Source organism: Suillus subaureus, assembly GCF_016647635.1.
Source record: "Suillus subaureus strain MN1 chromosome Unknown BJ212scaffold_48, whole genome shotgun sequence".
NCBI classification, from domain to species: domain Eukaryota; kingdom Fungi; phylum Basidiomycota; class Agaricomycetes; order Boletales; family Suillaceae; genus Suillus; species Suillus subaureus.
The window spans coordinates 218,335-229,691 of NW_024538604.1; the positions used below are offsets into that span (position 1 = coordinate 218,335).

The 11,357-nt window shown below is 48.6% G+C and overlaps 4 protein-coding genes across 4 annotated transcripts; 3 read left to right on the forward strand and 1 right to left on the reverse strand.

Annotated features, from left to right (window-relative positions):
- Positions 1-3,576: 3,576 nt before the first annotated feature.
- On the forward strand, positions 3,577-4,727 carry BJ212DRAFT_793502 (uncharacterized protein). Its single transcript, XM_041344082.1, has 4 exons — positions 3,577-3,698; positions 3,752-3,805; positions 3,859-4,563; positions 4,619-4,727. Exons 1-3 carry the CDS (start codon positions 3,662-3,664, stop codon positions 4,464-4,466), a joined length of 699 nt encoding a protein of 232 aa, XP_041187653.1. The 5' UTR covers positions 3,577-3,661; the 3' UTR covers positions 4,467-4,563; positions 4,619-4,727.
- Positions 4,642-5,480, reverse strand: BJ212DRAFT_1389868 (uncharacterized protein). Its single transcript, XM_041336962.1, has 2 exons — positions 5,179-5,480; positions 4,642-5,128 (listed from the first exon to the last, which is right to left on the reverse strand). The coding sequence occupies exons 1-2, from the start codon at positions 5,248-5,250 to the stop codon at positions 4,934-4,936; spliced, it is 267 nt and encodes an 88-aa protein (XP_041187654.1). The 5' UTR covers positions 5,251-5,480; the 3' UTR covers positions 4,642-4,933.
- Positions 5,481-7,280: 1,800 nt separating this feature from the next.
- On the forward strand, positions 7,281-8,586 carry BJ212DRAFT_1303785 (uncharacterized protein; the record flags this gene model as incomplete). The annotated part of the gene is made up of 6 exons (XM_041333486.1): positions 7,281-7,346; positions 7,405-7,465; positions 7,628-7,678; positions 7,738-7,821; positions 7,872-7,925; positions 7,979-8,586. The coding sequence occupies 6 exons, from the start codon at positions 7,281-7,283 to the stop codon at positions 8,584-8,586; spliced, it is 924 nt and encodes a 307-aa protein (XP_041187655.1).
- A 175-nt stretch (positions 8,587-8,761) lies between these two features.
- Positions 8,762-11,058, forward strand: BJ212DRAFT_1590635 (uncharacterized protein; the record flags this gene model as incomplete). Its single annotated transcript, XM_041342492.1, has 4 exons — positions 8,762-9,017; positions 9,437-9,596; positions 9,886-9,938; positions 10,321-11,058. 4 exons carry the CDS (start codon positions 8,762-8,764, stop codon positions 10,563-10,565), a joined length of 714 nt encoding a protein of 237 aa, XP_041187656.1. The 3' UTR covers positions 10,566-11,058.
- Between the last annotated feature and the right edge of the window lie 299 nt (positions 11,059-11,357).

Genomic DNA, 11,357 nt, shown 5'->3' on the forward strand with positions numbered 1-11,357 from the left:
GGGCTTGCATATGGAACAGTCCGATCCAGACTCATTAGCAAAATTTCCTGTGGACAGTTTTACTTCGACGTGCCATGTCACGTACTACTATACAATCCCCTCCTCATGCGTCTTCACCCTGATACTTGTTCACCCAGATAACTGCCTGCCTCGAGCGTTCCAAACCCTCACCACTCAACTACGTCACCTCCCCCATGTTTTCTCCAACTCGTCCCCAATGGCTTCCTCGCATGTTTTCACCTTCATCTACTACACATGTGTTGCTTTTGCAATTAATGTTCCAACAAAATCTCTGCATGAGGCTAATGCCGCCCATACCCGCGAGCTTTAATTCTTGTTCTACAGTTCTTTGCTCAACTGTTACTAGAACCTTGTCCTGTTCATCCCCAGTGTGAAGCTCACCCTCGCCCAAATTTTGGAGCACAAGGTAGTCACCTTTTCTTTGGTTATACGTTCAAATATTCAGATTTAACATGTTCTGCAGATGTAACGACTCTCGTCGACTCTTGAAATCGCAGGGTCCCTAATTCCCGACGGAGGTGGCCCTTGTGCTCTATCTCTTCAGGGCGCTTCTGAGATGCGCATCACAGCTTAACATGATACAGACAGTACGCGGCTCATATGTGTGGGTGGACTTACTAACTTACAAGGTGTTCAAATATTTGTCTAGATGACCATTCTGTGCTACGAACAACGTCACTAAATGTTAATGAAACCAAAAAGAGTATGCGTCAGACACAACTCGTGACCCCGAATATTCCTCATACCCTATTCCCACCCATTTCTCGCGACACCATCCTTGCCAATAATATACGACCTGTGCTTCCCACCTACATCTCTTGGTTTCCTTTGTCGTCTTCATATCTAGGCTCCAGGTACGAACTACTGCGCGTCTCACTTACGCCGGAAGAGCCTAGACTTTCCCAGGGCGTTTGACATCGGTCCGGACCTTATTACTGGCAAAGAGGGTGTGACGTGTCTTGACGTTGTTGCTACCCTGTACGCTCCATTGCAGCGCCCACTCACAGATACAGAGTGGGACGCTGCCGGGCACGGTAGACCTGCAAGTCTTATCAGAGCATGCCACCGTCACATAAGGATACAACCTGCATTGCAGGGAATTCTGAGGCATGCACCACGCCAACAGTGAGATCTGTACCTGACATTAATGCACCAAACCATAGGCTCGTGCAGTGAGAGCTGCTTTTTCTCTGCGTCGATTGGTTTGGATCTTATGTTGCGTTCGTGGGGCTTATTAAGGATGAGGCATTTGCAAGGAGCAGACTCAATCCGGGCGATGGGGAGCCACCTGAGACTTGGGCGGTGAAGTTCCAGAGAATAGGACTTTGAATGTCCCGATCAACTACACAAAAATTATATTTGTTGTTGATTGTAATAGATGATTGCTTTGGTGTGAGTTGCAGGGGATTTGCTCTTATATGGCAAGATCGTCGCGATGGTCAGCCTATGACATGTGCATATAATGCATTAGATTTTTGAAAAGTTCCGGGTCGCCATATGTGGTCCGGTTGTCAAATGTGGTCAAATGGATCGCTGAAAAGTCCCGGGCCGTCTCGATGAACCAAAGCCAACGTGGAGGTAAGTCGAATTGTTGTATTTTCAGGAGATGTCGACCAAGTCATCGTAGAACAGCGCTAGAAGCCTGTGGGGGGTGGTGTGGGCGGGCCGTTTGCATAGTTTAATCAGGGGTAGTAGCATTTATCACCGGGTTCAGTCAACTTCCAGAAGCAAGCATATTGCTGGCCACACCAGTCTTGCGGTGCAGTTGCATTTGCTGCGCAGTGTGAACGGGGGCCTGAGTAAGTTACCCCACCGGGATAACAGGTCTGGGAATATTTGCGGCGGACTGTAGCGCCTCCTCAGTTCTAAATATGATTGTACCCCGGTGGACCAGGGGGTCGGTACAATTGAAATGAACGACATGTAGTCTAGTGCCATGGTACGGTGTCCGAAGTGGGAAGTTCCACATGGAAATTCAAAGCACCATCAACAACAGCTTGTCAGGCGTAGTAGTAGGGCTCGACAGGCCCCAGTTCCGAGTCCATGATAGCGTATTGGAGACTATTAGGCATGCACTTCTATTAGTAGCGTTTTGTGTCCTCAAAGTCGGCGCAGGAGTTTAATTGGCGCAGGATTTTGATGATGTGGTCGTAATCCATGTAACACTGTACAGGATAATCTAGAATCTAGGTCCAGTTTGACCGTTCAATTGTGCAAGCCAAGGCTCAAATCGGTATAGAGCTATATTCACTGTCGATTCGCTGTGCATGCTTTCCAGGTTCAAAGACTATTTGGGAGGGCATATGCGTGGTCAAATGGGCAAAAAATGCAATCCAGTAAGGATTAAATACCCCCAGTGAGGCGCCCACATGTTGACACAAAGGATCGATGTGAATGCCCCCAAAATACTATGCGAGTAACACAGTAGATATTACGATCTCAAGTGATGATGGTTATGCATATGCATCACCTTCCAGTTATGCGACATGAGAAAATGCGCAAGGGTACCGGCTAACGTGGCTTTCTAATAATAACGATAAACCTATCGTATGGTCCGCGCTGTCACAGTCTGCTCACAGGTAAGAGCCCAACATTGATTGATGCTGGCTTATCCTACATATGGTAAAACCTAGATGGTCCACTTAATCGCACTTCGGTCTTGACCATCTGGTTACGGACATCACCTTCATATTTTGACTCGGATGCGCGGGCAGGCCTAGGACATGTCCTTTGGTATCAAATCCTCAAGGAACGTATGTCGCCATCTTGTGCATGAAAATCAGGAGCATAGGAGCCTTGTAGCGGAGTATCGGAGGTAGTATGAATACCGGTCTGTAATAATTTGCAATTCAACAAGTTCCTAAAATATTGACAAACGACAGAGCAGAGCCATGGGTCACGTCGACGTCATATGAACTCGGACATGGCTGATGGCAGTGGTCCCAATTGAGTCGCCGATCCGATCGGAATTCAGCCTCAAGGTGCATGCAGTCGCAGCGTATATATATTGTGCCCTCTTCACAATGCTTCAAGCTTCAAGCTTCAAGCTTCAAGTGTTACAAGCTTCACTGTACTTCATTGTCATCTCCCTCATGTTTTCTACAGCTCGTCCCCCTTGGCAATATCAGCGGGTTACATGTAATCCTACCATCTCACCTCCAGCTTCACACAATGCTCGTTATGAAGGGTGGCCCCACCCTCCAATACAGCTGCCCCATATTGCTTTACCTTCATCAACTGCACGACACAATACTGTGGCAAACGATACCCCCTCGCATCGTCCGCAGGCTAATGCCACCCTCACCCGTACGTGAGCTGCGTTCCTTGTTCTACGGCTCCCTGCTCAGCTGTTTTTAGAACCTTATCATCATGATGTTCATCCCCCATATACGACTTACTCTCCTTGGGCGCAACGTAGTTACCATTTCCCTGGCCATGTCATGAATTCAAGCTTAATTCGTTCGGTTAGTATCCACGAATGTAACGGATCCTGTCAGCCCTCAACGTCGCAACATCCCCAATTCCCAGACATGGAATGGTGAGTTCTTTGTCGTTGGATCTGGTCGTCATATGACCTGACCCATCTGATAAAGGTGACGCTCGCGCCCCATTTGTCCAAGGTACTGTTGATACGCATACCATGACTCGACATGATACAGAGAATACGCAGCTTATATGTACGTGTCTTGATTCTACTAATTTCCAAAGTGTTCAAAAAATATCTTCCTAGATGACTATTCTGCGCCACGAACAATGTCATCGAACATTAACGAAATGCAAAAAGGTATGCCTCACACATAACTCGAGACCCCGATCGTTCCTTATACCTCTCGCTAGCCTATCTCCACCCATTTCTCGCCACGCCGTCCGTGCCACTAATGTGCGACTTGCGATTCCCACCTACATCTCTCACTTTTCCATCGACGTCTCCATACGCAGGCTGCGGGTATGAGCTACTATTCGTCCCGCTTACCCCGGAAAGGCCTAAACAGATCCGGCTCATCAGCCCAAACTTTCCCTGGGCATTTGACATTGGCCCTGACCCCAGTGCCGGAGAAGAGGGTGTGACGTGTCTTGGCGTTCTCGTTACGCTGCACGCTGAATTGCAGCGTCCACTCACGGATACAGAGTGGGGCACTGCTGGACATGACAGACGTGCGAGTCTTATCAGAGCACGTGATCGTCGCTCAATGACACAACCTGCATTGCAGGGGAGCTCGAATTCTGCAGCACGCACCAGGCCAACGGTGAGATCTGTACCCGGCGCATCAGCACTAAATAATAGGCCCGTGCAACGAGAGAGGATATTGCTCCGTATCGATTGGCTTGGATCTCGTGTTGCGTTCGCGGGGCTTATCAAGGATGAAGCATTTGCAAGGAGCAGACTTATTCCGGGTGGTGGGGAGCCACCTGAGACTTGGGTGGTAAAGTTCAAGAGGTTATAATTTTGATTATAAATATCTGGAGAAAATGTACAAACATCTTACTGGCGATTTGTATCGATGATGTCAAGTCCAAGCTTAACTCGTGTCGCGTCAGCTCGTGTGTCGTGTTGTCGGCATTTGCCGAGAGGAATGTTGATGTCGTATGTTTCTAGGCTAACGACACATTGGAGTTTGCCTTCATTGATATCGATGAAAGCAAGGAGAGCAAACTTAAAGTGCTTCTGCGCAAGATCCATGCATTGTTTGTCTCTCATTTACATGTCCCTCCCGTCTACACGAAAGAACCTCCCATCCATCGGCTGCCACTACCAGTGGAACTTCTACAACAAGTATCCTTGCTCATCGTTGACGACGTGCCAAACTGTCCCAGCATCTTCTCATTTGGAGATGCTACTATTTCAGTCGACGTTACACGCCCTTCCCTACTCTTAACCAGGGTATGCTGCCTTTGGCGAGTCCTTGCACATTCAAAGCCAGTGGTCTAGTCGCGCATCCAGGTCGTATTCGAGTTCGGCTATTGAGGCTATTTCTTTCCAAGTGCCGGCTAAGGCTTGCCCTCTCTGGTAGTCACTCACCCTTCGCATTAAGCTTAGAAATGTAGGGATTGAATCACTCGGTGGCAGACTGTCGACTTCTTGATATCCTTTTTTCTGAGAAGAGGCGTATGTCACCCATGTCCTATGACTAGAATCATAACTTCGACACACCACAGTTGAGAATATCGGAATGTTGCTGGACCGACTTCTGCAAAATCTAAAGCACTGAATCTTTCTTGCCTCCGCATCAATCCATGCTATTTCCATGAACACGTCCAAATCAGTGCGCATATTTCTATGTGCAAAATCTACATCTGCATCTACGTCACCCCCACCCCAGGCCGCTTTCCTACAAGACATTTGCTTCATTTTATTGACTTTTCTTGTCTGGAGATCCTCGTGGTGGATGTCATCTGCGCTGTTTTTGGAAGTGATTCGGCGACATGTGCTTGCCCTGGATCGATAACCCCCCCCCCCCCCCCGTCTCATCGGGTCTTGACTGTCGGCAAGGGTTTATCAAAACGTTCAGCCGACCTCATCTTCCAATGTCACGGAAATCGACTTTGGTAGTACCACCAAAGGCTAGTAGCCGACCATCCTTTCGCGGTATTGAGAGTTGCATCTTTCCATGTGCCGGTGGTAACTTTTCAGACGAACGCACCGCTGAGCAAGGTTGATGCTAATATATTGAGCCGTTCCTCTCAGTTGTGGAGGAGGTTACTGTGTGTGGGTAGGTGCTCTGCTATCTCGTCCTATGTACTTATTCATACAAACCTCACCTTGTCTAGAGACTTGCTTCAGGCCGGTGACTCAGTGACATCAGAATTCAGGAATCTTGAGTCATCGAACAATTTGATCTCAATCTGAGGCGTGGGCGATGTTGCGTTCACCACAGCTAGATAATCTGGTGCCAGCTTTGCTGAAGAAGAGCTTTGTAGTGAGTTGCGTGTTCACGATGGTTGCAGAAGCACAGTGCCTACTCTCGCATCGCTGTATTACTTATGTCAGCCTTCACTGGGCTCCTCCCTGTTAGTGCATCGTTTGATCCCTCATGGAATGTTCTGTTGATCATTTGCAGCCTGGTGAATTACTTGTCTCGCACCGTGAGTAAATTATGATAATTCGACTTACCAGGGACTGTGCAAATGAGTATACGGGGAGCATGTCGACTGCCCGAGGCACGAGGTAGAGCCGATGTGCTCCAGTTATCAGATACATGTGACTACGGACAGTAACATCATTATTATGATGCATAGCCTGAGATTGAGCGCCGCTCGTATGGTATAGTACTGGGATGTATCCAGCAAGGACAAGCATGAAACCCGAAGTTCCTGCAACAAGAGTGGTAGCGGGCTTTGCCACGTTAGCTGGCCCTACTGCTTAAAATTATGTTCGGATAACACCTTTTTTTGGTTGTTATAATTACGGACATCTTCGGATTGACATGTGCGTCACAGGGGTTATCACTCTATATGGCAAGGTTTCCAAAATTAATTCTGACACCCGCCGGTGCTTTCAATGTTTTCAATCCGGATCACGTTCGCTACAGTGGCGACAATCTGGCTGGCTGTGCAAAGTTTCGCTGAAGAAGAGCCTCACAAGGACCTGTGATCTATACGATGGTTCTAGAAGTGCAACGCCATCATGTTTTCACTGCCATGATTTCAAACCTCGAGCAGCTGCAGGGACGTCTAACTTCCCAAGTTTCCCAATTTGAAATCAGAGTTAACTAGACTGTCCACTCTTCGTCGCGACTTGATCAATGAACAGGTGAAATACACGTGGTGACAAGCTCGCCTCATGTATGATTTCGTCGTGGGATATGTTAGAGGTGGAGCCAGCAGCGGAGGTATTACGGTGAAGGATTGAGTTGGTGTCAAGTGCTAACTCAGGGTGTTCCACAGCAGAATGGGAAACTAACTTTAAAACATTGACAGTGTTGCATCGCTCAGCTTCTTCGAGTGTGAGGCCACCATAGAGTTGACAATTCAAAATCAGGGAGTAAAGGTTATAACTTGTTTTGACATTTGCACGTGACTATATGCTGTATTTTCCAGAGCGTAGCTGCGCGGAGATGAAAAAGTCCGCGGAGGTCCGAGGAAGGTTAGGATCCTAATGAGGAATAGCATGCAGTCAGTCGATATGACTATAGGAAACTTTGCCAAAAATACTCAACGCGTTAAGGTAAAACTATATAACAGGCCCTCCTCGCAATGCCTCGAGCGTCACGAGTCTCGATACACCATCCTCGTCTCCCTCATGTCCTCCCGTCCCCGCCATGGCCAGTGGGTTGCCTATAATCCCACTACCTCGCCTCCAGCTGTTCACAATGTTCGCTATGCAGGTGGCCCCACCCCCCAGTGCAGCTTCCCTATGTTACTTCACCCCTGTCAACTGCACAGCATATTGATGTGGCAAACAATGTCCCCTCGCATCGTCCACGGGTTAACGCTGCCCATACCCGTAAGCCGTGATTATTTTCCATAACTCTCTGCTCAACTGTCGTTAGAACCTTCAAATCATCCTCTTCATCCCCAATATGAAACTTTCCCCCGCCTGAATTTTGGGTACAAGGTAGTACCCTTTCCTTAGTCACTTTGAATCCAAGTTTGATTTGTTGGTTAGCATCCGCAAATATAACGGGTCTTGTCGACCACAACTCGCGGTCATTGAATGGTGGGTTCTCTGTTGTTGTATCTAATCACCATATGACCTGACTCATCTGATATATAAAGGTGGCGCTCACGCTCCATTTCTCCAAGATGCTGTCGATATGCACGCCATGACTCGACATGATACAGAGAATACACCACTCATATGTACGCGTCCTGGTTTTACTAATTTCCAATGTGTTCAAATATCTTCCTAGATAACCATTCCGCGCGACGAACAATGTCATCAAACGTTAACGAAACCCAAAAGGGTATGCCTCAGACACAACTTGTGACCCCGATCGTTCCTCATGCCTCTCGCTAGCCTATCTCCACCCATTTCTTGCGACGCCATCCGTACCACTGATATACGACCTGCGATTCCCCCCTACATCTCTTGCATTCCCATCGACGTCTCCATATGCAGGCTGCGGGTATGAGCTGCTCTTCGTCCCACTTACCCCGGAACGGCCTAGACAGATACGGCTCATCAGCCCAGATTTCCCCTGGGCATTTGACATCGGTCCTGACCCCAGTGCCGGAGAAGAGGGTGTGACGTGTCTTGATGTTCTCACTACCCTGCACGCTGCATTACAGCGCCCACTCACGGATACAGAGTGGGGCACCGCTGGATATGACAGACGTGCGAGTCTTATCAGAGCGCGTGATCGTCGCTCAATGATACAACCTGTGTTGCAGGGGAGCTCGCATTCTGCAGCATGCATTGCGCCAGCGGCGAGACCTGTACCTGGCGCTAATGTAGTAGATCATAGGCTCGTGCAGCGAGAGCTGCTTCTGCTCCGCATCGATTGGCTTGGATCTCGTGTTGCTTTTGTGGGGCTTATCAAGGATGAGGCATTTGCGAGGAGCAGACTCATTCCGAGTGGTAGGGAGCCACCTGAGACTTGGGTGGTGAAGTTCAAGAAGTTGTGATCCTAAATGTTCGGAGAAAATATACAAACATCTTATTGGTTAATGGTATCGATAAATCGATAATTTATGAAGTGGACGCTGGCGTCACGTCACATGTTATGTTGTCGGCGTCTGCCGAGAGGAATCTCGATGTTGCCTCAGCACACACTTATAGGTACACTAGAGTCTGCTTTCAATGATGAAAACATTCGGCAAGAAGGATCAAACCGTTCCTGCACAAGATCCATGCATTGTTCGTATCTCGTTTATACGTCCCTCCGTCAACATGAAAGAACATCCCATCCACCGACTACCAGTGGAACTTCTACAACAAGTATTCTTGCTCGTCATTAACGACATGCTAGACTGTCCCAGCATCTTCTCATTTGGAGATGCTATCATTTCACTCAATATTAATGTTGCCAGCCCTCCACCTACCACTCTCAACCAGGGTGTGCCGCCTTTGGTGAACCCTTGCACATTCAACGCCAGGGGCCTGGTCGAGCATCCGGGTTGTGTTTCCCAGACGAGTTCGACCATTGAGGCCATTCTTTCACATATCCTTAAGTTGCCCACTCCTTGCTCTTTGCATTACTCAGAAACGTAGGGATCGCTCATAGTCAGATTATCGACTTCTTGATATCCTCTTTTCCGAGAGGAGGCGTGGTTATGTCACCCGTGTACTATGTCTGACTTTTGGAGACCCTCGTGGTGGGTAACATCTGTGCTGTTTTTGGAAATGATTCGGCGACGCATGCTTGCCTTGAATCGATAACCCTTCCCATCTCACCGGATCTCGGCTGTCAGCAAGTGTTCATTGGAACGTTCAGCCGACTTCATCTTCCTATGCTATGGAAATTGACTCTGGTAGGACAACCAAATGAGCTGCAAGTAAATTGTCTTTTGGCGGCGTTGAGAGCTGCATCTTTCCATGTGCCGGTGGTAATATTTCAGACGGACGCATCCTTGAACAAAGTTGATGCTAATGTTATTGAGTCGTTGATCTCAGTCGTGGAGGCTGCTATTCGTGGGTAAGTCCTCTTCCATCTCGCTCTATGTACTTTTTCATACAAACCTCGCCCTTGTCTGGAAACTTGCTTCAGGCAGGTGACTCAGTGATTCGGGAATATCGAGTCATATGGTCTCGATCCTTAGGCGTGAGCGATGTTGCATTCACCACGACATAAATAATCTGGTGCCAGCTCTGCCGAAGAAGAGCTTTGCAGTGAGTTCATGACGGTCGTAGAAGCAGGATCATCACTCAAACAGGCCTGTCCATTTAACACGTTCATTCCAAATCATCATCTAATCCTACTGCAGCAAAAAAAACCCTTCGAAACCCATCAGGTTTGCTCTAAAGGAGATCGCAAAAGGTGCGCTTATTCATTCACCTCCCATCATTCCTAATCTAATGGTCCTTCCATACTCATTTCGACTTCTGACAGGTTGCACTGCTTGCCAGAGCACAAGTCCTCGGCAGTGAACACCGTCTCACAACCTGCTTTCAGCGGGTATAAGTCAGCTTAGGCTGCCCAAGGCACCTCCCTTGTCTCCACAACCCGCATCTTCAATGGCTCTGGCAGCGTACTACGCATCGTCACCGTTATCCCCCTTTTAGAGGACATCAACACCTGAAGATGCATCCAAACCCTGCGGAAATTAGACGAAGAGATACCTAACATCAATGCAATCGTGGACTATGAATCTCGTTCTTTCATTCACATCTAACGCTAAGCTAACCACGTGCAACACAAGACAGCCCGCTTCAAAAACGCTCTCCAATTCCTCCCCATACCTATCGCTCGCCCGCTCGCCGCCCTCAACACAGCCCGCGCCGCAGACCACACACTACTACTCTCTCCAACTATCGCAAGACCCTACAGCCCACCCATGTCCCCGAGAACTCTGAAGCGAAGTCCAGGCTTGCAGTACTCTCCTTCATACAATACTTCGAGCCTGCCCAGCTCCGTGTGTTCGATCTGTGTACGGGGGGGGGCTGAGCCCCGAATGACTCATGCATATGCCTCATCATGTGGGTTATTAACTATCGGAATTAAGGTATGCGTGTATGACCCAGTGTGGGCGAGCGGATGGGTTTGGTGTTTGATGTTCTATGTATCCCCCCCCCCCACTGAACCCGCCTCTTCGTTGGTTATCAGGAACGTTACAGATGATATGGAGAACGACGGACACACGTGGCTGACGGAGGAGACGGCGAGTGCCCCTCATGGCATCGGGTATCGAACGCGAAGAAGGGCGCAGCGCTGAAGCTCATCAAGCGCGTTCCTGAAGATGAAAATGAGGAACACGAATATCAGGACAGGGAGGAATGATCGTGATGCGATGCGATAAAAACGTTTCGAATTTGTGGACGTTGTTTGCGCCTTTTCCGCCTCCACGGGCGTTTTGGGACCGAGTAGCAAAGAAGCGATGGACGACTAACTTTTGGTAGAACCTTTGCATTCCTTGTTCTGCTGCACGACAAAGTAGGGGAATGTTTCCATGTGCTTATGTTTCAGCAATCCGTATAGGGAAAGCGGAGCCCCGGCGGACATGCTGGTTTTGTTGGGGACATCCTCGATAAATATTGTTACACCCGTGCCAGGCTTGCTTTAGCGATTACCACGACAAGGGCAGCGAATTTCAGACCTCGATACCATCGCCCTGCAACTCGTCACATTTCCCTTGGCACGCTTCAAGCCCTAGACCTTAAATATCCTTGCGTACTCGCGAGGCAGGTTCTCATATGGGTCCCAAGGAGAGATGAAGCCCGCAAATCGCACGCGTACAGG

Excerpts from the sequence above, each read along its gene's own strand:
- BJ212DRAFT_1389868 (XM_041336962.1), bottom strand. The coding sequence starts at position 5,250 with ATGCGGAGGCAAGAAAGATTCAGTGCTTTAGATTTTGCAGAAGTCGGT. Across the intron at positions 5,129-5,178 it reads CAACATTCCGATATTCTCAA|GCCTCTTCTCAGAAAAAAGG; the intron begins CTGTGGTGTGTC and ends TGGGTGACATAC.
- BJ212DRAFT_793502 (XM_041344082.1), top strand. The coding sequence starts at position 3,662 with ATGACTCGACATGATACAGAGAATACGCAGCTTATAT. Across the intron at positions 3,699-3,751 it reads AGAGAATACGCAGCTTATAT|ATGACTATTCTGCGCCACGA; the intron begins GTACGTGTCTTG and ends ATATCTTCCTAG. Across the intron at positions 3,806-3,858 it reads CATTAACGAAATGCAAAAAG|CCTATCTCCACCCATTTCTC; the intron begins GTATGCCTCACA and ends ACCTCTCGCTAG.